The 26424-nt window shown below is 39.8% G+C and overlaps 1 protein-coding gene across 1 annotated transcript in view; it reads left to right on the forward strand.

Moving 5' to 3' along the window:
* The window catches only part of fasn (fatty acid synthase), a 91679-nt gene that overhangs the window by 39640 nt on the left and 25615 nt on the right, over nt 1–26424 (forward strand). Inside the window, exons 12-34 of the mRNA XM_088070210.1 lie at nt 817–911; nt 3933–4067; nt 4512–4715; nt 5835–5950; nt 6059–6234; nt 6354–6545; nt 6687–6767; nt 7781–7966; nt 8156–8335; nt 8665–8868; nt 9331–9647; nt 9761–10162; nt 11294–11458; nt 13665–13780; nt 14086–14240; nt 14992–15195; nt 15380–15530; nt 17587–17765; nt 18125–18244; nt 18526–18648; nt 24983–25206; nt 25515–25716; nt 26121–26272. Of these exons, the coding sequence (XP_087926336.1) occupies nt 817–911; nt 3933–4067; nt 4512–4715; nt 5835–5950; nt 6059–6234; nt 6354–6545; nt 6687–6767; nt 7781–7966; nt 8156–8335; nt 8665–8868; nt 9331–9647; nt 9761–10162; nt 11294–11458; nt 13665–13780; nt 14086–14240; nt 14992–15195; nt 15380–15530; nt 17587–17765; nt 18125–18244; nt 18526–18648; nt 24983–25206; nt 25515–25716; nt 26121–26272 (4079 nt within the window). The remainder of the gene's footprint in view (nt 1–816; nt 912–3932; nt 4068–4511; nt 4716–5834; nt 5951–6058; nt 6235–6353; nt 6546–6686; nt 6768–7780; nt 7967–8155; nt 8336–8664; nt 8869–9330; nt 9648–9760; nt 10163–11293; nt 11459–13664; nt 13781–14085; nt 14241–14991; nt 15196–15379; nt 15531–17586; nt 17766–18124; nt 18245–18525; nt 18649–24982; nt 25207–25514; nt 25717–26120; nt 26273–26424) is intronic.

Raw genomic sequence — 26424 nt, forward strand, 5'->3', positions numbered from 1 at the left:
TGAACGTCAGAAGAAGAAGTGGCGGGTGGATGATGTGACAGCAGGTGCCGTGCCAGCGCGGACAAATGCGTGCAGGTTCTTGCCCCTGCACGTACCAAAAAGCACCGGAACAACCGTATAATAATCTAGTCCGCGCTGAACACCACACGGCACCTGCTGTCACATCATTTTCTTGAGATAACGACTTAATATCTCGGGAAAACAAAGTTCGTTTTCTCGAGATAACGACATAATATCTCAGGAAAACAAACTCTGTTTTCTCGAGATAACGAGATAATATCTTGTTATAACGAGATAATATCTCGTTATATCGAGAAAACGGCTTGTAAAAAAAAAAAAAAACACGTCCGCTTAGGGCTTCCGTACTATAGAACAAGTTTCTCGAAGCATTTCAACAGGATGGGGGTAAGAGCCACAGGGTGGTAGTCAGTAAGACTAGACACAGCAGACTCTTTGGGTACATGAACAATGATGTCTGTCTTGAGGCAGGAGGAAACAGTCTCTTGTAAGAGTGAGATGTTAAAAATGTCAGTAATAACATCAGTTAGCTGATTGGTTCATGTTTTTAGCACACAGCTAGTGTATTTTGTGGACTGTGCTGATATCTGAACATATACACATACATATATACAGACATAGAAGGGAGCAAACAGGCAGAACAAACAAATTCATTAATCAGTGTTGAAAAAATAAAAAATGGATGCCAGAGATGTCATTGTAGGTAACACAGTGTTATCGAATATGGGGGTTTTAGTGTTGAAATAGCCTTGTGAATATTTTTTATTTTTTTTATTTTTTGTGTTTTATGTTTTCTAGGATTGACCTGGGAGGAGTGTATGGCTCAGTGTCCCAAGGGAGTGGTTCCAGCCTGCCACAATGCCGAAGACACTGTCACCATCTCTGGTCCTCAGGTCAAACATTCTATCAGACTTTTTCTTCTATAGCTCTGTTAACACATACCTGATTTGAACCTGAGTTTTACACAGTCTGACAACACTTAAACTTGCTTTAACCCTGGAAAGTTTTCATTTCCATTCTCTCACATGGTGTTGATTTTGTAACTGAACCTTTTTTTTAAGGATATTTATGTCTGTGGTATATCCTAGAAATTTTGTAATACCAAAGGGTAAAAAGTCTGGCGATGCTCCATAAAAAATGAATAGGAGTATGATTTTTTTTTTTTTTTTTGACCTGATAATTTTTGTTTCTTTGAACACTTTTGGAAACAAGACCTTGATGTGGCACCAATAATGCCATCTCCAAAAGACTGGAGTAAGATGGAGGAGATTGTGGTCAACCCTTCACAGGCAAGCCTGTCTATCCTTGGCTGCAAGAAAAGCTGTCAGTCTTCTTAAATTCCACAGCTCCATGTCAAAGTGGAGGAGACTGTGAAGGATACAAGAATATTATAGGTTCAACAAGAACAATATATTAAAAAAAAATGTTTCTGAAATAGTTTTTGAAGTAAATCTTCTAAGCTAAGTTGCTAAGTTTCCACTTAGGTCATGTTTAATATTGCTCTACTCTTGACAGTCATACCACTGTCAGGGTTAATGAATAAAAAAAATAAGCTTTTAAAATTCTTTAGCGCTCTATTTATTTCATATTTTAGGCCTTCCTTAGATCACTGGAAAGATGGTCATAGTTCCCCTCTAAATATTGCTGATTACTACAAGTTGGGAAACACTATTGTGGAAAATTGTGCAAATAATTCAGCAAACTAGTCAGCCTACTCAGGAGGCTTCAGTTTTAGATTGAATTTGTATTTTTCCCTCTGAGAGAGAACAAGGAAGGAGAAAATTGAAGAATAATAACGTAGTCAGCCTTCATTTAGTTGTTGACTAGTCAAGTCAAGTCAAGTCAGTTTTATTTATATAGCCCATTATCACAAAACATGGTTTGCCTCAGAGGGCTTTACAGTGTACAACATCCCTCTGCCCTTAGACCCTCACATCACCCAAGGAAAAACTCCCGAAAAAGAACCCCTGAATGGGGAAAAAAAAAGGAAGAAACCTCAGGAAGAGCGGTAGAGGATGATGAGGGATCCCTCTTCCAGGATGGACAGACGAGCAATAGATGTCGTAAATGTCGCAGCATCAGCACAGCTATCACCACAGTCAGGCACAGTCAAGGTTACGGCCAGGATCCAGGAAAACTAGGAAACAAGGGAGTAGGAATGCTCCCAAGAGGCAGCAGGATTAGCGTAGTGCAATTCAACAGACCCAGGCTCTGTAATCGCGAGCCCCCGGTAGTGAGAGTGCCAAATGGCTATCACAGAGCTAAGCTAAGCTTGCGAATGGCAATGCAGTTGACAGACATGCATGATTTTCAGATGGCGGCATTGAGAGAAGGAAAAGGAGCTCAGCGTATCAGAGGAAGTTCCCCGGCAGGTTAAACCTATGTCAGCCTAACTATGGGCTGGTCCAGGCAGCCTGAGCCAGCCCTTATTATAAGCTTTATCAAAGAGGAAGGTCTTAAGTCTACCCTTAAAAGTTGAAACAGTGTCTGCCTCCCTGACCAAAACTGGAAGATGGTTCCATAGGAGAGGAGTGTGGTAGCTGAAGGCTCTGGTTCCTATCCTACTTTTGGAAACTTTGGGAACCACAAGTAACCCTGCATTTTCAGAGCGCAGTGATCTTGAGGGTTGGTAAGGAACTATGAGCTGTGACAAATAGGATGGAGCCTGACCATTTAGAGCTTTGTGAGTAAGGAGGAGGATTTTAAATTCAATCCTGGATTTCACAGGGAGCCAGTGCAGAGAAGCTAAAACAAGAGAAATATGATCCCTTTTCTTGCTTCCCGTTAAAACACGAGCAGCAGCGTTCTGCACCAGTTGGAGAGACCTAAGAGATTTGTTGGGGCAACCAAATAATAGGGAGTTACAGTAATCCAGCCTAGAGGTGACAAATGCATGTACTAATTTTTCAGCATCTGTTTGGGAAAGGATATGTCTAATTTTTGCAATGTTAGCCAGGTGAAAGAAAGCCGTCCTTGAAGTTTGTTTTATATGGGAGGCAAAGGATAAATTCTGATCAAATAAAACTCTGAGGTTCCTTACAGTTGTGCTAGAGGCCAAGGTAATGCCATCTAGAGAAATTACATTGTTGGAAAAGGAGCTTCTGAGGTGTTTTGGGCCAAGAACAATAACTTCAGTTTTGTCTGAATTCAACATCAGGGAATTACAGCTCATCCAGGCTTTTACATCCTTAAGACATGTTTCAAGTCTAGATAGCTGATCAGTTTCATCTGGTTTTATGGATAGATATAATTGCGTATCATCAGCATAACATGGAAATTTATAGAGTGTTTTCTAATTATGTTGCCTAGAGGAAGCATATATAAAGTGAAAAGGATTGGTCCAAGCACCGAACCTTGCGGCACTCCAAAGCAGACCTTTGTATGTGCGGAGGGCTGATCATTGACGTGAACAAATTGGGAACGATCTGATAAGTATGACTTAAACCAGGCTAGTGACCGTTCCTTTAAGGCCAATTAGGTTTTCAAGTCTGTGCAGTAAGATTTGATGGTCAATGGTGTCAAATGCGGCACTGAGATCTAATGGGATTAAAACAGAGACCAGACCCGTGTCAGAAGCGATAAATAAGTCATTATTAATTTTTACTAGTGCCGTCTCTGTACTATGATGAACTCTGAAGCCTGACTGAAAGTCCTCGAATAAACTATTATCTTGGAGAGAGTCACAGAGCTGATGAGCAACCACTCTCTCAAGGATTTTAGAAATAAAGGGGAGATTAGATATTGGTCTATAGTTAGCTAAGCAGGAATCTCAGGAAAGACTAATAAATCTTTTTATTACTAAGATATTGTAGCAACTCTATTATCTGATGCAAGCATGGTCACTTTGAACCATCTAGTTTTTTCTAGTTGCAGGGTGTTGTGTCTTCACAGGTGTGAATTGTGTCTTTCATCAGGAAGCGATCAGTAAGTTTGTGTCTGAGCTGAAAGAGCAGGGAGTGTTTGCCAAGGAGGTGCGCAGCGCTGGCGTAGCTTTCCACTCCTACTACATGGCCTCCATTGCTCCAGTCCTGCTGGCTGCCCTGAAAAAGGTATGTTGCTATGAGTTTCAACACTTAACAGTGTAGCTCTGATATACCTGCTGTTACAGTGACAACTACTGACGAGTCTGGGATAACACAGTCTTATTTTCATTTAGTGTAGTAATACCTATATGAAATGCACTTTTTCATGTGTTGTTTTTGGTACGTGACTCTCTTACGTTATACATTTCATTGGCCTTGTTATTGTTAATTAAGTAATCATTCTTTGACATAAAGGTCTGATTCTGTTTTGTGTCCTGCTAATTCAGCATGATGAAAGTTTTATCTGCCTTTCTTCATGGTTTTCTGCCACTGTACCAAGCTACTTGGCATATCAAATTGTCAAGTAGCTATAAAAATGATCTTCATAAGAAGATCATTTTTATAACTACAGGAATGCTGCTTGGCATATATTTGAATATTGATCAAAACTTTAATATGTCATACGTGCAGGTGATCAAGGAACCACGACAGCGTTCGTCACGCTGGGTGAGCACCAGCATCCCTCAGTCTGAGTGGAACTCGTTTTTGGCTTTGTACAGCTCAGCTGACTACCATGTCAACAACTTGGTGAGCCCTGTGCTGTTCCACGAGGGTCTCAGTCTGGTGCCGGAAAATGCTGTGGTGGTCGAGATAGCACCTCATGCTTTGCTGCAGGTACACAAAGCACAAACTACATTAGCGTGTCCTTGTTGCCTTGACAACTTCTTTTATCTCTCAGATGTGAGCAACAGACGTCAAATGATCCAACATGGTTATATGTGCTAGACTTTTGGCACACATACACACTGTATCATCAAATAAAGTAAACATCATTGTTTGAGCCCTTGATTAGCTGCTCAAACAGCTGCTTAGTTACTTTTAGGATGAAAAAAAACGTTCTATTTAACTCTTATTTTCTTGAATGGTAGCTGGGGGTGAGATAAGGAGGAGGGTGAATTGGGACAAAGGGACAGTGGGAAAGGCAAAAAAAATGTAGTTGATTATTGTGCGTCTAATTTCATTCTGAACATTTCACTCATTAGATTTGCATTAAAATGTTTACAACTAGTAACCAAGTTAATTTATGTCCATGTAATATAATTAATTAAATATTGTGCTAATAGTAAGTGAAACTTGGTGGATGGTGCAATACTACAAAGTTCTGAGTAGAAGTTGACGGTGTGACGTCTCTGTGTTTCAACACATACGGTGATGTGAAAAAGAGAGGCAGCAGGAGCGTTTCTTGTGTCCCTGAAAGTACCAGCACTCATGGAAGGAAATACTTTTAAAAAAGTGCATCCACAGGCGTAGTGACACACTGAGACAACGAGAGTGATTATAGTTGCATTCACCACAGGTGTGCCCCTTTGAAAGCATTTCTGACCTCTAGGGGCATAACACAATAGAAACAGTAGATAGATGACAGAGAATACATAAAGTACAAAAAGCAGACCCTCTCATAGACTATGAAAATCATTACTAAGATACCAACTAAATGTTAAATTCAAAGCAGTCACGATATTAATATATCATAGCCCACAGCCCTTCTTCAGACAGTCTGAAGAAGGGCTATGGCTCAAAAAGTCACCCATGTGGAGTTAAGTGAATAAATGTCCATGGAGGCATTTTCCAGTGTGCAGACTTTATTTTTTAGTTAATTATTTAGTTTTTTGGCTTTATGCCAGCGCCTAGTTTTTACTGCTTTTGGATGTGCGCACTGCTAGAACTTTTTACTTTAAAATGTTTTGTCATGCACTGTTATGGACTCCCCACTTTTATACGGTTTCTGCACAGGCCATTCTGAAGCGTAGCTTGAAGCACACATGTTCCATCCTCCCCTTGATGAAAAGAGGCCACACCAACAACCTTGAGTTCTTCCTCTCAAACATTGGCAAAATCTACATGAATGGGTCAGTAAATGCCTCAATCTCTCACTATTTAGTAACGTCCAGTTCCTCTTTTTGAGCATTCCTGGAAGCAGTTTCAGTTTGCTAATGCCTTTTGATGCAACTCTTTAGCATCAACATGGATTGTAACGCCCTCTGCCCAGTGGTGAAGTACCCTGTGCCAGTGGGTACCCCTCTGATCTCACCCTTGGTGCAGTGGGACCATGCTCAGACCTGGGATGTCCCTAAGGTAGAGGATTTTTCCTATGGATCAGGAGGATCCAATTCTGCCACTGTCTATAATATCGGTAAGAAACAAGAAAACAATCCTGCATCTGCCCTTCTGTGTCATAAAACTCAAGTGCTTTCGCATTTCATTTGAGCACTTGGTGTGCTCTATGTCCAACTCCTCTGTGACTAACAACAGACATAAACCCAGAGTCTGCAGACCACTACCTGATTGGACACTGCATTGATGGGCGTATCCTATACCCAGCAACGGGGTACTTGGTGCTGGCCTGGCGTACCCTGGTAAAAAGTCTGGGGTTTGTCATGGAAAACGCCCCTGTAGCCTTTGAGGATGTCACCATCCACAGGGCCACCATCCTGCCAAAGACTGGTGAGAGCAGAGCACAGCAGGGTTGTGAGCATGGGGGCAAGAGGGCTAGGATTGGGCTGGAGATCTTTAATTGCAATAGACTGTTGAGCCTCTGATTGCCCCTCTGTCTTTCTTCTCTCTTCACCTTTGTGGTCTTCTCAGGTTCTGTCCAGTTGAAGGTGCATCTCATGCCTGCCACCAACAAGTTTGAGGTTTCAGAGAATGGGAACCTGGCTGTCAGTGGTATGTACTTTTTGTATATCCATTGATGGGTTTTGGGTTGTCCATCTGTCAATATCTCAAAAATACCCCAAGGGAATTGCTTCAAATTTGGCACAAACGTCCACTTGGAATCAAGGATGAACTGATCACAATTTGGTGGTCAAAGATCACTGTGACCTCACAAAACATGTTTTTTGCTGTAACTCAAGTATTCAAACACTAAAACTAATAACTAACAACGTTTGTCCAATCTAATAAAACTAAGTGGTGACATTTTACATCTTGGTCAAAGGTCTAAACATAAATGTCACCATTTGATATATTGTACATGATGTGTTTGACAATGCAAACAAACATCCACTGGCAACCTTGGTAGGGTTTATGTTTTTATTTGATTACAATTTTAACACATTTTAAATTTTTTCGACTTCACATCTAGTCTCTGCCTTGTTATCAGAACCATGTGGTTTGTCATTTAGTGCCTTTATAAGCAAGAGAGTTCTGTATATTGTTCTGGTCTTGCTCAGATGTGGGAATTAAGATATATGAGATATAAGGAACATAAGATATCCAGGTATTCTTATCCAAGATGTATTCCAGTATTATCAATTTAATCATCTGTGCAAGAGTACCTCTTGTGCTTCAGCGTCCCAAACTTTATCAGTCTTTTCTGAACTGAGGTACTGGTATTATCTGTATCTGACTTTCACTCATGGATGTCCTGACCACATTTTGTAATCTAATCTTTATTTTTATTCCATTTTTGATTCTTTTTTCCTACATCATACAGTGCATTATTTAGGCCTGCATAAAATTAGTAAAGCACTTATCTTTATGTGGATCACATTCTAATGTCTTAATGGAGGAAAAAAATGGGTTTTATGCATCAAAATCAGCAGCAGCAAGCACTCAATGAAAATGTTTAGAAAATGTGTCCTTTGTAACCCCACCTTTTATCAGTAAACACGTGAAAATCCAGTCTTCCCATGATACAAATATCTGCCTTCTGCTCTTGCTCTGCATGTGATTTTCAGGAAAGGTCTGCATTCTGGATGATGCAGCTCTTGATTCACTCCACAGACAGATAAGTCAGCAAGCTGTTTACAGTGATTGTGACCACAAAATGAAGCTTACATTACAGGATATCTACAAAGAGCTGCGTCTGCGTGGCTATGACTATGGAAAGACCTTCCAAGGCATCTTGGAGTCTAACAATGCAGGTAACAGTGATTGTTAAATCATTTAATTTTTTTAATACAGAAATTACACACAAGACAACGAAAAGGCAGCAGTTAAAATACATAGGTTGCCACTGTACTCACCATACCCCCCATGCCTACTTTATGCTCAGGTGTTATGCATTGTTGCCATTCGTGACTTGTTATTACCATTTGATTGTCTGTTTCCAGGGGACAGCGGGAAACTGCAGTGGACAGGAAATTGGGTGACCTTTCTGGACACCATGCTGCAGATGATTGTAGTCGGGCTGTCGGGTCGTAGTTTACGTTTGCCAACTAGGATCCGCTCAGTGCGTGTTGATCCAGCTGTTCATCTGGAGAAGGTCTGCGAGTACACTGATGGAAAGCAAGGTGTGTTTAAAATTCTACTCAAAACGGATTTTCTATTATATATCTGCATATGAATCAACTCAGACATACTTTCCTGGTTACAATTTCCTGTACAGCTTTTGGATGTATGCAAGTAATTTCTCGATGTAGACTCTGCACAGAAACCAACACAGACTGCACACAGACTGGGATTGCATATACACAGACGAGTTCAGAAGACCCAATGTGATTTAAAAAAATATTAATTTCACCGCTCTGTGTACAGATATTTTTATTTTGTATCTGATTACAAACGTGCTTACAAGTAAGTCTTGTTTTCCACATTGAAATTATCTCTCTCATTTCTGTAGCTGTGGATGTTCATGTAAACCGCTGCCTTGACAACATTGTTGCTGGTGGAATCCAGATCTGCGGTTTGCATGCAACTGTGGCTCCCCGTCGACAGCAGCAGCAGAGTCCTCCAATCCTTGAGGAGTTTGTGTTTGTTCCATACGTGGACAATGAGTGCCTGACCACCAATGGGAAACTTGCAGACCAGCTAAGGCTCTGTAAAGGTAAACCTCTCTTTGTGGCTTTGTCACTTTTCATCATCACTTAAGTTGACAGCTATAATTTTGGATCAAATTTGGAGCTATTTAAAATAAAACTTTAAGTAACACTTTGACTGATATTTAAAAAAAAAAAAGTAAACACATTTGTGTGTATATCACATTTTGTAGCCAAATAGTGTTTTGAAAGTTATGTCATTAGCATTTTCATTACTACAACTGCCTTCCTATTTCAGTGTTTAACACTTTTCTTTATATTTTCACCTCTGTGTATTCCTTCTGTAAAGTCACTTAAGGCAACCTCTTTTTTGTACATGGAAACTACAGTTAAATGTTATATCTTTTCATTCATTGAAATACTAAAATACTAGTATACTAAAATCGGCAAGATGGTTACTGTTATAATTTTTTTTGTACCACGTGCCTCCATATGTCTGTTTAAGTCTTTGTCCCATTCTCATAATCCAGGTTTAATTCATAGACTGCAGCAGAAGTTGGCTCCTCATGGTGTCGAGGTCTCCATTCCCGGGCTACAAGGAGAGTTGGACAGCTCTCTGCCCAGCCCTGAGCCCCCTGAGCCTGGCCTGGTGCGGCTGCTGGCCCTGCTCTGTGGCCTGGAGCTGAATGGGAACCTTCAATCTGAGCTGGGACAGACCGTGGAGAAAGAGAGGGAGTGTTTGCTGCAGGACAGCTTGCTGCAGGGCTTGCTAGACAACCCAGCCCTCAGACACTGCATTGACATCACCATAGAAAACAGCATGCCTGGCAAGATCAAAGTGTTGGAGGTAATATTGAAATCTATATAAAAATTTAATCCAGATGCAGAATGGCTGAATTATTTTTTTGTCTCAAAGTATATACAGTCTTCAACCCTTTTCACCTCTCTGACCCCCGCCAGGCTCTCTCCAACGATGGTCAGCTCTTCTCTCGCATGGTAGCTCTTCTCAATATCCAGCCCATGCTTCATGTCGACTACACTGCCACAGCATCCAATCTGGACCTTCTGACCCCCCATAAGGCCACCCTTGAGGAGTTGGCAGTTGCCTCAGCTCAGTGGGACCCCCTGTTAGCCCCAGCCCCTGGAGGAGTAGTAGGAGGGGCAGACCTTGTGGTGTGTAATCACGCCTGGGGCCCTTTAAGGACCGACCCTGGGCTGCTGTTAGCAAATCTGGCTTCTGGAGCCAAACAAGGGGGATTTGTTCTCCTCCACACCCTGTTGAAGGGAGAGACCCTGGGTGAAACCGTTGCTTTCCTCTCTAACACGGCGCAGAGCAGCAGCCAGCAAGGACTACTCACACAGGTCAGTGAAGATAGGGTCCAAATCACTTTTTTTTTTTGTCTTTAGAAACTTTCCTTTTTGTGTATCTAAATGACATCACAATAATGGGGCCCTTTACAATAAAATAGTATTTATTTAATTTCTTATTTTAACTTAAAAGAATGCTTCACCTGAAAAATCAACATTTATATATCAATCGCCCACTATGTGTATTTGTAAAGAAAAAGTTGTTTTACTGGCATGTCAGATAATCCAACAGGTGAATATTCTTCATGAATTGGAAGTCATGACAAATTCTCACAAAACTTGTGAAGTATAATCCAGTTGTAAGCTTGATTTATTTAGTCGTAAGCACAGTACTATCCAAAAACATGTCTTTGTTTTAAAAACCTTCTTTAAAACTATTTTAGTTTGCCTTTTGCTGTTCCAGAGTGCCCTGAGTGTGCCTGAGCACACTTATGCATATGAGCTCCGCCGTGCATGAGACTGTTTGTACTCACGTGTTTAAAGTCAGTTAATTGCTATGCAATTAAGGTCCATACATAATGCTTTTTAAAAAAAATATATATATATTGCGTTTATTGTTGGCGGTCATTAAGAGGCCGAGTTTTATTGATAGTGTGATGATCCTGGTATCATATAAAACTGGAAGCTTTGAGAAATCATGGTACCAACCAGGTCATGCTGATCCCCGGCTGCTCCAGTCAGCATGTGCAAGTATGCTTGGGCAAGATAATGAACCCCAAATTTCTCCTGATGGCGGTTCCATCAGTGTGTGTTAGTGCATGAGGATGATCAAAAAACTGAGTAGCAGGTGGCACCTTGTACAGTAGCCTCAGCCACCAGTGTGTGAATGTGTGAATAGGTGAATGTGACTCATAGTGTTAAAGTGCTTTGACTGGTCAAAAATGACTAGAAAACACTATAAAAGTGCAAGTCATTTACCATTTACCACCATTGAGGCATGCAAGAAAAGCAAGGTTTCCTTCACCAATTCAAGGTGACATGATTAGAGTAATATAAAGTAATAGAGCAGGTGAAGTATTACTTTTAGTGAGCTCATCGGTTATATGATATGATGTTAACACCACATGTATATGTGAGAAGGAAGTGATTTTTTTGCTGATATCATCGTCTTCTTCTTCTAACAAGGCTGAGTGGGAGAAGGTGTTCTCTGAGGCTTCCCTCAGTCTGGTGGCTGTCAGGAAGTCTTTTTATGGCTCGGCCCTTTATCTGTGTCGCTGTCAGTCTCCAGTCAAACAGCCTGTTTTCCTTCCTGTGGACAGCACCAACTACAAGTGGGTGGAAACACTCAAGGTGGGATTCATATCCTTTTGTGTGTTTGGTTATTCCAACAATGTCAAGAAATCCATTTTTTTTACTTACCAAGTCAGGCCCTAGTGTGCACCCCTGTCAATGTTGTCACTTTGGTGTTTGTCTGTGTTATTTATGTACCATTGCACAGTTTATATGTTGTTGCTCATGTGGGTATTGTGTACTGTTACAACATAATAATAATACTAACCCTAACCCTAACCCTATAATAATAATAATAAAACATAATAATATTCCAGCAATCCAAAAAGAGGGAGAGAACTGCGACAACAACAATACCATTAACAACTGTAACAGAAGTAAAACAAATATGATTAATAATAATAGTATATGGCAGTATATATGTTATGTTGTTATATTAATATATAATAGTATATATAGGCTATGTCACATTATTGATATATGAATAGCAATAGTGGAAGTATGACCAGTAATAAAAGCAAAATCTAAACAAGATTCTTCCAGGTTGGTTAAATGGCAGTTCTACTCAAATTTTTGCAATATTTGCTTTAATTTCCAGGTTTGGGAGTTATACCATGGAGCTTATTTACTTTGTTTCATTATCTTCTTCTTAAGAGTTGCAATGGAGTCCAGGGTTGATTGCAGTGAGCAGTGGGCAGCACTATCAACAATATAATCAATTTGGGAGGGAATTAAGTTATTTTGAACAATCTCAGTTACATTGAAACAGGAGACCTGCCCACAGACTACATATGAAAATTGGCTCATTAGCTAACTACATCAAAGTGGAAAAACTAAATGTTTTTTGTGACTTAAAGTTTATTGAATTTCAAATTTTCAACCTCACAAAACCACATCACAGACAGATAACACAGCCCCCCAAAAAATTAAATTATATTATAAATATATACATATATATACACACACACACACACACACATATATATATATATATATATATATATATATATATATATATATATATAATATATGTTTTTTACAGGCATATTATGCTCAGAAAAACAATATCATACTGAGCTGACTTTAAACTGAATAGTACCATGTTTCTTTTGATAGGCTTTCCCATACCATTAACGTTCCAAGTGGCAAGGTGCAGACTATTGTTGTTATGAATAGGCTTGCCAATACTGTAGTAAAATGTACAGCAGTGGTAGCATTAAGTTACATGTCTTCTCACTGAGACTAGTGCACAAGGTAAAACCTTCACATATATGAACACAAACTGTGCAAGAAACTAAAGACAGCATGCTTTAAAACTCCTCAGGTCCATGAACTGCCAGTAAAGTAATTGTGACCAACCAAGTCCATCAGTTGCATCAAAAAGAAAAATGAAAAAAGGAGCGGCACCTTCAAAATGTGGCCAGCCTTTGATCTTAGCTACAGGCAAACTCAAGACTAAGCAAAATAAAATTTCAGGTGAATGCTTCACTATACACTGCTATGTATGAGTATGTAAATCACATGAAAAAAAAATCCAAACTATTTAATTTATCACTCGGCAGGACTTGCAGATTGAAATAATGGCTGGATACTAGAGAGCAAACTGGAGTTTGCCAGTCCTACATATCATCCACCCATTCACAAAGAGCCTCCAGTTCAGTTTTGGTAGCAGGTGGATTAGCCTTTAGCTGGTTTTCAGCGTCTTCCAAAAAATCCAGCCTCCCTTCCACCTCATAGATCCTCATCACGAGTGTTGTGAATTCTTGTCCATCGGGGATGTGGCTTTGCAGATTTTTCCCAGGCCTTGTAGCTCACATGATATTTCTCTCAGGACTGTTAAGATGTTTGCAATATCATCGGCATTATTTCCTGACAGGTTTTCTCCGTCCCCTCTCTGGTCTGGTGGCAAGTTGGCCCCTTTGCTAGGAGCGCAGGCAGAACTCTCAGCCGTTGTGTTTTTAGGGTGTATCCAGCATCCGCCTCTATGCTTGCTCAACATGGCTCCTCTGTAGTTTGCTTACAGTCTGACAAATAATAGGTAGAAGATGCAGACTCCGAATGTGGCCAACAGATAAAATCGGAAGATGCCACAAAGCGAGACTCAGCTAGGCAGCCATGTTCTTCAGCGTTTCAAATTTTCTCTGAAAAACAAAATGTTGATTAATGTGTACTGTCTTTGGTAAATAAATAATATAGTTTCCTTGTCACTTGAGTCATCATTCACAAATGTGACATAAGTGTGTTCCTGTATGGTTCTATGGTGCAGGCAATGATGGCAGAGTCATCAGACTGTCCAGTGTGGCTGACTGCCTCTCAGGCCCACTGTGGCATTGTTGGAATGGTCAACTGTCTACGACAGGAGCCAGGTGGCAGCCGAATACGGTAGGACATATCACATGCTCTTTATCTGTGGTTAAACTTAAACTCTAACTTGTCTGTCAAAATGAGCATTATGAGCATTTTGGTCTTTTAGTGGTGCTGCACTTACATTCTAGAGAATGTAGGTTTTCAGGGATAAATCCTGGTTTATATTTGTGTATTTTTACATTGCAGACAATACATGACTCTAAACACCGTTCATTTTTTGAGCCTCTTGTACATTGGTATTGTCTCACATATTTATTATCAATGAATTGGGACAATGTAATGATTTTGACTGAACTGTGTTCCCTTCTCTATGTTGCCAGGTGTGCATTTGTGTCCAATCTAAAAGAGTCTTCAGTAGCACCAAGCCTCCAGCCAGCCCATAAGTCCATGGAGTCAGTGCTGGAGGGGGATCTGGCAATGAATGTTTTCAGAGATGGACATTGGGGCGTCTTCAGGCACCAGCTAATCACTCATGGTACATCAAATTACCACTTATTCTGTTAGACTGGTATTGTTCTGGTAATGTTGTCTATCACAGCCATTATATTTGTGTTAGTTTGATAACAGATGCATTTCAGAACAGTGCAACAGTGGTAGCAAAACTGTGACACAACTACGTGCTTTTTTTTGTATGTTTGTTCAATTTTTGTTCGAGGGGGTTATTAACAAAGACAGAAAAGGAAGAAATGGTTAAACCTTTAATGGCAAAACAAAGGTTTAAAGGTTCAACCTTTAATTAGCCATTCTCAAAGTCCTCAAAGATGCTTTACAACAGAGAAGGATATACTCTGTAAAAAAATAAAAACAAAAAAAGAAAACCCTCAGTACATTGCTGTAGCTAATGTGGCCCCATCCTGCTAACTGTCCCTTGAACACAGAAGTCTATTAAGCACTGTTACTCCTCTCACTGCCTAAAGGCAAGAAAACTCTGCCCCCCCATGAACGATCTACATATTTAGCTTAAGTATGTTTTTTGATTCTGGTCAAAGGCATGTCAATGTTCTCTCTAAATTCAAATACCCCAACTGGTTTACTGCATGACATTTTGTGAAGATTTTAGAAAGTGCATGTGTTGGCAACCATGTCACTCTAACCATATTTAACTAAGACAAACTATTTGATTTAATAGAGAAATTTATCCAGTTTAGTTTAATGTGTATAACTTCAGAATGTTTGATGTGCTCATGCTTCTATTGAAGCATTTTTTCCTGTTTTGTTGTTGTCAGATTTAAACGAAGAGTTGACAGAGCATGCCTACGTCAATGTGTTGACTCGCGGTGACCTCTCTTCCCTGCGCTGGATTGCCTCCCCACTCCGCCACTTTGTGAGCAGCAACTCCAATATGCAACTGTGTCGTGTTTTCTACAGCTCACTAAACTTCAGAGATATAATGCTTGCCACCGGCAAACTGCCACCAGACGCTATTCCAGGTAGAGTATGTTGAGGAAACACAACAAGAAATCATGCATTTTTTTCTTTGGTCTTACAATCATGGTCATCCACAGCATCTTGCAGATTACTACCATTATACTAGACTACACAACACTTGAAATAATAGCCATCAAGGACCAACATCAGAAAACTAACCTCTCCTGTTCATTGTTCATCATTTAGGTGACCTGGCTCTGCAGCAGTGCATGTTGGGTATGGAGTTTTCCGGTCTTGATGCCACCAGACAGCGCGTTATGGGACTGCTACCTGCTAAGGGCTTGGCAACAAGTGTGGATGCTGACAAAAGGTTCCTCTGGAATGTTCCCTTCAACTGGTCAGTGTTACATTTTTAAACATTGTATAGTTCAATTTAACTGTCAGTTTAGTCACACTGAAGACTGCATTTAGAAGTATGAGCCTGAGATATGATTTGGAATTGTTGTCCAGCATCTTTCTACAGTAGTTTCCCTGTAGAAGCCATCATATGCTGTCTGAGGAGAAGGTATATGGGGCATGTGAAAGACAAGAGCTGGCATTGTGCAAAAGACACTGTGCTGTTCTTTTCTTATTTTAATAGAGTTCAAAGGCTTTACTTGCAATTTAATCACAATCGATGTTCCAACTAACAGAGCGGCAGAAGTACTCAAATTATTTACTTCAGTAAAATCAGCAATACTGCATGAAAGAAATAGTCCATTACAAGAAAAAGTGTAGAAGTACCAACAAAAGTTACTCTTAAGTAGCATGGTAAAAGTGTGCATTATGCAGAATTGTCAAAATGTCAAAATTTTATTATTAGGTTAGTGTGACTGATTTGATAACATGTAAGTAGTACTTTATATGACAGTGCTAGCTTGACATCATTATACCAAATTGCAAATGCAAGTCTGGAATCTCTCAGTTTCTCATCTCTCATTTTCAGTTTTCATGTGGGGTTATCAGCAGCTATAGACCAATATGCCTCTGGATGCAACTGGACTATAACCTGAGTAACGAAACACTAGCATAGCACTGGGCGACAGACATTTAAACAGACTACATTGTGCAGAAATTAGCTGTGATGGTGTAGCATTAACATGTTTGTGAATTGGGTTAATTGTACAGTTTATCAGTTGTTCTCTTGTTGAATTTAATATAATATGAAATATCCCGAAAATATGTCATCGGTATGTCAAAGGTTTGGAACCACTGTACACAGTCTAGCCATGTGCAAGGTTTATATAAACTCTTGTTACATTATTTCAGCAGGCCCTCCTTTCATCTACCTCTATTATTACTACTATAAGAAATTACCTCACTTATTCATTTGCTTTTTCAATTTAATATTATTAGCGTTAGCATTATTATGCTCATTCCTTTCAGCTATTAACCAACATGCTTTTTAGTTTTAGCTTTTTCTTTTTTCTATATTTCCTGTTAGTGCAGTGCTGTGTTTGTGCACTGTGTACGGTTTATGGACTTTGGAACAAACATCCACTTCTGCTCAAGGATGAACTGATTGGTTTCTTGTGTGTGATTCTGTCTCATTCTTGTGAACACAACATCTCAATATTGAGTTTTGGCTTTTTTTTTTTTTTTTTTTTTCAAATTTGGTGCAAACGTTCACTTGGATTCAAGGATGAATTGATCCGATTTTGGTGTTCAAGTTCACTATGTCCTTAAATCAATCTTATTCTTGAAAATGTGCAATTCAAGAACTCATGCACTCATGATATAATGATGAAGTTCTGACATTTATATCCAAGAGGTTAAAGGTTAACTGACATCATAATCTGCAAAAACACTTTTCTCGCCATTACTCAACGTGATAAGTCAGGAACAGAAGGTGGGACACTGAATTGGTGACACTAATCTTGGGTGCCCACTTTGAAACTATGTTGATAGTATATATCCTCTGTGTTGCCGGGGGGGAAATGTTTGTGAAGCACCCATGTTTTCACATATATGGATGTTAACTGTAAGTGGAACTTGACCGCTGTGTGAGGCACATAACCACAAGATGGTATTTCTAGTTATTTATGGGTTCTTTTCTCTTTATTTCCTTAATGCCACTGTTTACTTCTAACATCAAACTCTTTCTCTCTTTGTCTATTCTCACCCGTGATGTCTTGCTTCACTATAAAAATATCATAAAAACATCACAATAAAAAAAAAAACTGCATTGTAGTCTACTTAAACTTTCAACATGCACACGCATATTCTGCATTTTCTGTTCCAGCATCTGAACTCTCATTAGATAACCATTGAAAGATAAAGTGCATCTGTCCATCTCTTTGTGCTCTCAATGAAAAACTGATTGGAGCATAGGTGCTCCCACAACAGAATAGAGGATAGATACTACAAACTACATCATGGCAAATAATACTCGTGATACACCTGTTTGTGTACAGGACATTGGAGCAGGCAGCCTCAGTGCCAGTGGTCTACGCCACAGCCTACTACTCTTTGGTCGTGCGCGGCAGACTCCGTCCCAGAGAGACTATTCTCATCCACTCAGGGTCAGGGGGTGTCGGTCAGGCTGCCATTGCCATAGCACTCAGCAAAGAATGTAAAGTCTTCACTACAGTCGGTTAGTATTTAACACTCACATGACACACTTTCAGGCATAGTGATAGAGAAATTGCTCTGATATGATCTCTTATTCATTGTAACATGAATTATTTTATGACAGTCCATTTCTGCCTCTTGAAAAAAATGCACCAAGACTGCAGGGATCAGGAATCAAAGCATTGATCCTCTCATTGGTAAATGACTGCTCTAGCTCCTAAACCACAGATGCCCCTTTAATATATGTAGATATCATATTATTGTATTAAATGTATCTAAACATTCTGACACTGTCACTGAATCATAATGGGAGTTATGAGATGGTATCTCATAAAAGCTCTAACCCTAACCTTAACCTTTTTGTATGTGCTATTTTATTAGGCTCAACGGAGAAGAGGGCCTACCTGCAGGAGAGGTTCCCTCAGCTCTCAGCAGAGTCCTTCGCTAACTCTAGAGACACCTCTTTTGAACAGCACATCCTGCACCACACACAGGGCAAAGGTCAGATATGTCTTTGTGCTCAACATACTATACATCACACAATTTCAACAATTATATTAAATGTAAATTAAAATTTTTGAAATCTCAAATTTTTTCAGTATTTAAATTTTTGAAATTTACATTTCACATTTGAACTTTGTAATGAACAACTGTTTATTGAAGTAGCAAGCTTTTGATTACACTTTTAGATCACAGGACCAATGCACATAGTACACTTTTTGTGACATACCCAACAGTATTTTGTGTCTGTGTGTTTATGTGTATATGTGTGTGTTTTTCAGGCGTGGATGTTGTGCTGAACTCTCTGGCTGAGGAGAAGTTGCAGGCCAGTATTCGCTGTCTAGCCAGACATGGACGATTCCTGGAGATTGGCAAATACGACCTGTCCAACAACTCTCCACTGGGTCAGTAGAAAGCTGCACGGACTCACACACAGTGTCAGCTGGAGTGTCAGTCTTTCTGTTGTAGAGAAAACACAAAATAGCAGAAACACTTCAGGGTGAAATATTGCTGCAATTTCAATTTCTGATCAAGGTAAAGGGATAATAACATTCTCTTGTTGTGATAATTTACAGGTAATTCTTGGGATTATCTTGAAGGTATACAATGCAGGATTGTTGGTTACAGTTTGTAGACACGCAAAAAAAAAAAGACCCCAGACTCACACTTTTTTGGTGTTTTACCTTGCTATCTTTGCATTTTTTTTCCAACACTGTCTCTCAGATACCTGTTGTTTATCATCTGGCACCTAGTTGCCACCTTTCTTACGAGGCTCGACTTTATCAGAGCATTGTGGGGGTCCATGCCCATAAATGAAGAATAACATAGCCCAGGCACAGGGCAGAGTCTCATTAAAATACACCAACACACACTTTTAATGGGCCATAAGTGATGATCAAGAGAGATTACTTCTGTATGACTCTATAAATTGTTTTTTAGAAAAATCCTGCACAGTATGCCCTAAAAGAGTATTTTACACAATTTACTTATTAAGCTATTTTTAGCTACTAAATTAAATCAGTTACATGTACTATCCATTAATTCTGGTCTTAGTCTGTAGTTGTCATTGTAATAGCAGTTATACAAGGTCAAAGGTACAAGGTAGATTTATTAATCAAATTACAATTTGTCCTTGATTCTACCTCATCTTTCGAGTTGAAGGATGAGTTAATTAAAATCACCAGCTACTATGAAAATTCCATCTAGTTGCTTGGGCATGTTGCTGCTGATGGCATCATACAATTTGCATCAAAGTCTTGTGACCTTTTGGCTCTGAACGAGGCCCGCTCATCCAGTGCAAGAGCCCGATCTGGAATGTTAGGAGTTATCCATGTCTCTGAAGATGAGCGCAGAGCAGTCTCTGATTTCCGGTTGCTGAGTGAGCATCAATTGCATCTCATACACTTTATTCTCCTGGGACTGGACATTAGAAGGCTTGGTAGAGGAAGACCTTCGGGTCCAAGTCAGGTCAGTGATTCGCTGTCATAGAAAAGTCATGCTTCAGCAGAAGGGGCCATGGAGTTAAAAAAAAAAAGTGAAAAATCTAGACAAATAGTTGCAAGGATTTGAGGAGCTACTAGCTGCTGCAATTACACGCACTGCTGTCATCATAGCATTGGAATATGACAGTGATTGATAACTACAGCCCCAATTCCATAAAAGTTAGGACGTTGTGTAAAACATGTTAAAAAAACAGAGTGCAATGAGTTGCAAATCCTTTTAGAACTATATTCACCTGAATGCAGTGCAGTAAAAGATACTCAGTGCTCACATTGATAAACTTTATTTTTTTTTACACCTCTGTGCCAGCAATAGCCGAGGCCAGAGGAATTCTTGTTCATACGTACTTATGTTTCTGAAGAATGCCTCAAAAAAATTTTCTTGATTTCCTGGTGATTGCTTTCTTAGTTGCTGATAGTAGAATATTAACTAGATATTGGTCTTGTTGGACAATATTTCTTGTAAAGTTACCCAAAAAGTACATCAGCTGTCTTTGTTATTTCATGAACTCACATCAGCTTCAACTCCTATCGTACATTGTTCCAGTATTTCTCTATTTTCATAATTTCCAAAAAACATTAGAATTTCCTGCATTATTCTTCACACACATACTCCAGCATTTCTCCTGAGCATGTATATATTGACATTTGGTCTTTGGAGTAATGAATATCTGGTAATATTCTTCCAACAAAATTATCTCCACATCCTGGAGCTGGTGGGTGATTTCTGTATGTTACATATATTATACCAGTCTTCATTAGATAACTGTATTTTACTTTCTTTCACCCATTTATCTTGAATATACAGGGTAGAGGTTTTTCTGTTCATCACTAGACCTTGATATAGTGCTGATATCACTCCACTTGAATTATTACTGTGCGCATGTAACAATGTTACAGGCACTTTGTTCAGTTCATGTAATAAAAAGTAAGGTTTTACTTCTTGCTCAAAGAAATCTCTAACTTGCAAATACCTAAACAAATTGTGGTTCTCCAGTTCAAATTCCTCTTTTCATTTTACCCTTGTCAACAATGGTACTGCCTGCCCATTGTTTATACCTTTTGTCTAAATTTCCTGGCTTAAATTTAGAGTCATAAGCCAAGAACTTTGATCTCCCTGTCCAAATAATACTTTCTTCTCACTGTAAGAGATTTCTTAAGTGGATTTTTTTCCTTAAACATATCCTTGTTTGCAATCCTACTTGGGAACATACTGTACATGGACAGATAAATCAAGAGCTTTGCCTTCCAGCTCAGCTCCTCAGCTCCTTCATCACCACAACAGTCAGACACAACTCCTGCATCACTGCAAATGCTGCACCAAACTGCTTGTCCCTCTCTCACGAGTTATTTGAACTCCTTTGTTTGGGGCAGCAACTCCTTCCACTCCAATCCCCCATTTTGTGGCAGAGAACCATGGCCTCAGATATGGTGGTGCTGACACTCATCCTTACCGCTTCACACTCGGTTACAAACCACCCCAATGCATGCTGGAGGTTATGGTGTGATGAAGCTAACAGAATCACATCATCTGCAAAGAGCAGAGGTCCCTTAACCAGACCCCTTCCTCACCGCGGCTGCGCCTCGAGATTCTGTCCATGAGTCTCACAAACAGAAGCGATGACAAGGGACAACCCTGGCGGAGGCCAACACCAACTGGGAACGTGTTTGACCGGTCATAAGCCTTCTCCAAGTCCACAAAGCACATGTAAACTGGATGAGCAAACTCCCACGACTCCTCCAAGGGTAAAGTGCGGATCCACTGTTCCATGACCAGAACGGAACTTGTATTGTTCATCCTGAATCCGAGGTTCGACAGTCGGTCAGAACCTCCTTTCCAGCACTCTGGAGTAGACTTTCCCTGAGAGGCTTAGCAGTGTGAAACCCCAATAATTGGAGCAACTATCACCCTGGTCTGCCACTCCGCAGGCACCGCATGGCGTGTTAGCCAAGACAGCCCAACAATGTTCAGAGCCTTCAGCATCACACTTTCTGCCAAAGAGCTTTTTGACCACCTCAGCAACCTCTGCCAGGGATATGCATAGAGTCTGCAGTCTTCAGATTCTGCCTTCTCCACAGAGGATGTGGCTGCGGGATTCAGGAGTTCCTCAAAGTGCTATTTCCACGGTTCAACAATATTTCCAGTTTGGGACAGCAGTTCTCTGCTCAGCACAGCTTGAGACAAGCCCTGCTTTCCCTTCCGAGGATGTGTCATTGTTTGCCAGAACTTCCTCTGAGGCCAATCAAAGTCCAAGCCCTCCCCGAATTCCTCCCTTGTGCCTTTTATCATCACCCGTCTTATTACTTGAGCTAAAGGCTTAAATAAATTGCAAACAGAGTGGATGACAGACAGCACGCCTGTCTGCTAAATCTTTTTAACTTAAGTTAATTTGTGAGGTTACCATTTATTTTATTTTTATTTTTGCCATAGGTTCTTGATAAAGTGTCTTGTAATGCAGTTAACTCTATATTGAAGCCAAATTTTTCCAAGCAGAGGTAGAGAATCTTCCAGCTAACAATATCAAAAGCTTTTTACGCACCTAAACTAAGGGCGAAGGAGCACTGCACTCTCTCCTTTTTTGTACTTCTTCAATTATATGCAATGTTCCTCTTATATTGTTAAGTTTTTGCCAACCCTCGATGAATCCTGATCGGTCTTCTATCAGTTCTGTCATGAAATTCTCAATTCTCATAGATAAGATACTTGTATAAATCTTCTCATCTGCCGCAGTTGGCTGTGAATATAATTTTTATAGTAAGAAAAATCTTTTCAGCAATGTAGATGCTCCTAGACCACTTCTTCCTTCCTCACTTCTTTAATTTGATTTAGTAGTTCTGGGTCAATTAAGCTTTTATGTTTTTGCTCTAAAGTTTTGAGTTCTTCAGTCTTTTTCTGGTATAGTTCAGGCCTAGTTTTTTTAAGATATGCTGTTTGTTGTATTAATTTCCTGTGCATAACTGCCTTCAAAGCATCCTAGAGGATGATTGATTCAACATCCCCATTAACATTCACTTTATATTTGTGTTTATGTCTTTTGTTATCCATTCCACAAATTCTGGGGCATTGAAGATACCAACATTAAGTCGCCAGTTTGTATGTTTTATCCTACTTTTTAAATTCAATGTCAGGTATAACGTGCCATGATCTGATAAATTCATAACCTCTATCTTACATTCTTCTCATTCTGCTCTAAATCTGTCCACTGCATCAATGAAAAAGTAATCTATTTTTGTATAAACTGCATGGGGAGCTGCCTAATCCGTGTTATCCTTTTCACATTGGTGCATTTCCCTCCAGATGTCTATTATTCACTTATTTCCTTTAGGGTCATAAACTATGTTACATCTGATAGTAAAATTGCCATCCCCACCTAGTCTCCTCCTTATATGAGCTGTAAAATGTAATTGTCAATCCTGTCTTTTTGAGTTTTTCATGTTCTTGCTCCTTGAGATGCATTTCTTGTAGGCACTTAGCCTTTGTTTTTTTTTTCCTTTTTTAGTTTTGCTATGACCTTAGCCCTTTTTATTAGATTGTTTAGTGACATTGCATTCTGTTTTTTCTCACTCTGACACTTCTAACATACAAAAAATATGAAACATGAACACAAAAAACCAACCAGAAATTTCAAAGACTTATAAATGCGGGGTATAAGTCCATTCCCCAAATCCCGTTGGAGGTCGGAGAGAAAAAGTCATCGTTAATGGGAGCTACTCCCTAGACCAAGAACTACATCCAACTTGTGAAGTTCCACAGTGTCTAGACATGTCCAAACTTAATAACTTGAGGATTCCTTGTCGGTTCTTAACCTTTTTTTTATACAGAAGAAGTCTGTGAATTGTAAACATTCCTGTAAAGTTCCATTCATTGTCTCGTATTTAGTATTTGTTGAAATATCTATATATGTTGTTTGTCCGTACCTTATCCATTATGTTTATGTCCTTCCTCAAGCAAAACATTTTGAATACATTGTAGCTTTTCTCTCGTTCAGTGCTACTGAGCCCCATCCCTGCTCCTTGCCACTCCGCCAGTCTTCGCATCCTCTCCTTTACTGGAGATTCAGTGCCTCCGCGTGGTTCATCAACCGTATTGCCTCTTTCCTTCATGTTCCCCACCGCTTCCCTGGCACTTTCAAACGTCTTCACTCCATTGTTCCAGTGAATCTGTATTTTTGCGAGTTTTTCCCCTATGCGTGTCTTCTTTTGCCACACTTTCTTTAAAATCATCTATACTCAGCCTCTGCGCCTGTGATTTCCTCCTTCATCTCTCTTTTCAGTCGTCTGTAAATGAGGTAACTCTTGATGTAGCTCGTGTTTGAGCTACTACGGAGCAGCTTCTTTCTCCAGGCTGTGAGACTCCTCAACTCCTCCTTTGACACCAAAAAGATGTAGCAAGGGTTAACTTTAATTTATTTTTTTTCTTAAACCATGTTTAGCCTTATGTTTGGAGATCGACTCAGCGAAGCTAGTTAACTATGCATATATTCTCTCCACCATTTACACAAAAGTCCCAAACCAATTGTTAAAGTTTTTAAAGAAAAAAATCTTCACATTCTCAATTGATATATCAGTGTGGGGTCTCTGTTGACATATTGTGTGCTTCATAAGAGTAAATAGTAAAATGCTTTTCTAGTCTTCAGACCACTCAAAGTGCTTTTACTCTACATTTAACATTCAGCCATTAACACACACATTAGTGGCCAGGGCTACCGCACAGTGTGCCACCACAAATTGGAAGCAATTTGGGGCTCAGTATATTACCAAGGAAAAAGCTTTATTTGCTTGTTAGTGTGAACTTTTAGCATTGCAGGATACAGGGTCTAGATGTTAATTTTTTTGTCTTTCAGATGGTTTTTTTTTTTTTCTGCAGCATATTTTCTCTTTTTCTTATGCAGTCTTGGTAAGTAATCATGATGCACAGTGATTCTCTCTCCGTTTTATGTTAGATTCTTCTCTTGCCATGCTTGGTGTAGTATGTGTTGATTGGTCTTAAAATTTCCTCTAGCTTTCAATAGAAATAAATAACAGCATATCACTCCAGTCCTAAGGAGCACTTATAATCACCTGTATTAACAGGTGGGGGGGGGGCAAATAAAATCAATTGTGTGAAAGTGCTCAGCATAATCTGTAAAAGTTATTTTTATACCAAGACACATTCTGTCTTGCATACAACTGCAAGATTGCAAGATCATTTGCATGGTCAGCATTGAGTTATGTAATCATGTTGTTGTGATCTCTCCAGGCATGGCTCTGTTCCTGAAGAATGTGGCATTCCACGGCATCTTGCTGGATGCTCTCTTTGAAGAGGGCAACAAGGAGTGGGAGGAGGTGTCCCAGCTGCTGAAGGAAGGCATTATGGAAGGTGTAGTTCAGCCTCTAAAGACCACTGTGTTTAAGAGGGACCAAGTGGAGGAAGCATTCAGATACATGGCTCAGGGCAAGCACATCGGCAAGGTCCTCTTGCAGGTCAGTTTATCATTTGAGAGTCTTTGATATTCGTGTGAGGGGACTACAGTTTGTACATAATGGACTAACCTTTCATTGTGAATTAGAAGGACGGATTAAGAACACCTATTAAGTCAAGTGGGTGTTAAAATTTTGTAAAAACAGTAAAATGAGAACTACATAATCCTGGATAAATTCCAAGATGTTTCAGTTAATACTTCCCACCCCAGTTTCTAATCTAAAGATCATATCATTAATATTTGACTATGACAGTAAAATACTACAAGACGTCAGTGTGTATCATCTTACTGGTTCTTCTCTTTACACAGGTCTGTTATGAGGAGACGGGTTCGGCAGACCAAACTGCTTCCCCTTTGTCTTTTCCAGCTATATGTCGCACCTTTTGTCGCCCCTCTCACTCTTACATCATTACTGGAGGACTGGGGGGCTTCGGTCTGGAACTTGCTCAGTGGCTGACAGAGAGAGGTGCCCGCAAACTGGTGCTGACCTCCAGATCAGGCATCAGGAACGGTAAGGCACAATCATTACAAAGCTGCTAAAAGTGCAGCTCAGTTACACATTGGACTAAATTAATGATTCAACAGACAAACAACACTGGTATTGTTGGGAAACAAGGCCTTGTAAAAAGAGAGAGGAACAATACTTTCACAGTGCGTGAAAGTGCCTAGTTAGCAGTTACAAATCCATTACAAATCCCAGTCTTAAATGACATAATGTGCAATTTACATTAGCACATTACTATAGTAAAACTAGTAGTTTTCAAAAGGATGTAAATGTTTAAGAAATGCTGCCTGGGGTTGACAGCAGATGCCTCTGTGGCATACAGGCCTCTATTGAAGCTTACTGCAAACCATGTGAGAGTAATTTTGCTCTTGGCACTGCTGTAACTAGTTTTACTTTGTACCTTATGCCAGGTTACCAGGCGAAGCGGGTACATGAATGGCAGAGTCAGGATGTGGAGGTTCTGGTATCGACCAATGATGTCAGCACATTGGAGGGAACGGAAAGTCTCATTGCTGAGGCCTGCGCACTGGGCCCAGTGGATGGTGTCTTCCACCTAGCCATGGTAATACATCAAGCCACCTCATCATTAGTCTCCCTCAGCTTAGTCTACTTTTCAGATCTCTAGAAGCATTTTGAAACAGAAATCATGAACTCTAAAAAATGTTTGCAATATCACATGAGCGGAAGTGCTGTTCTACTGTATATCATCACAGC

Source organism: Plectropomus leopardus, chromosome 19 (genome assembly GCF_026936395.1).
Source record: "Plectropomus leopardus strain MGB_pleo_1.0 chromosome 19, ASM2693639v1, whole genome shotgun sequence".
Classification (NCBI taxonomy): domain Eukaryota; kingdom Metazoa; phylum Chordata; class Actinopteri; order Perciformes; family Serranidae; genus Plectropomus; species Plectropomus leopardus.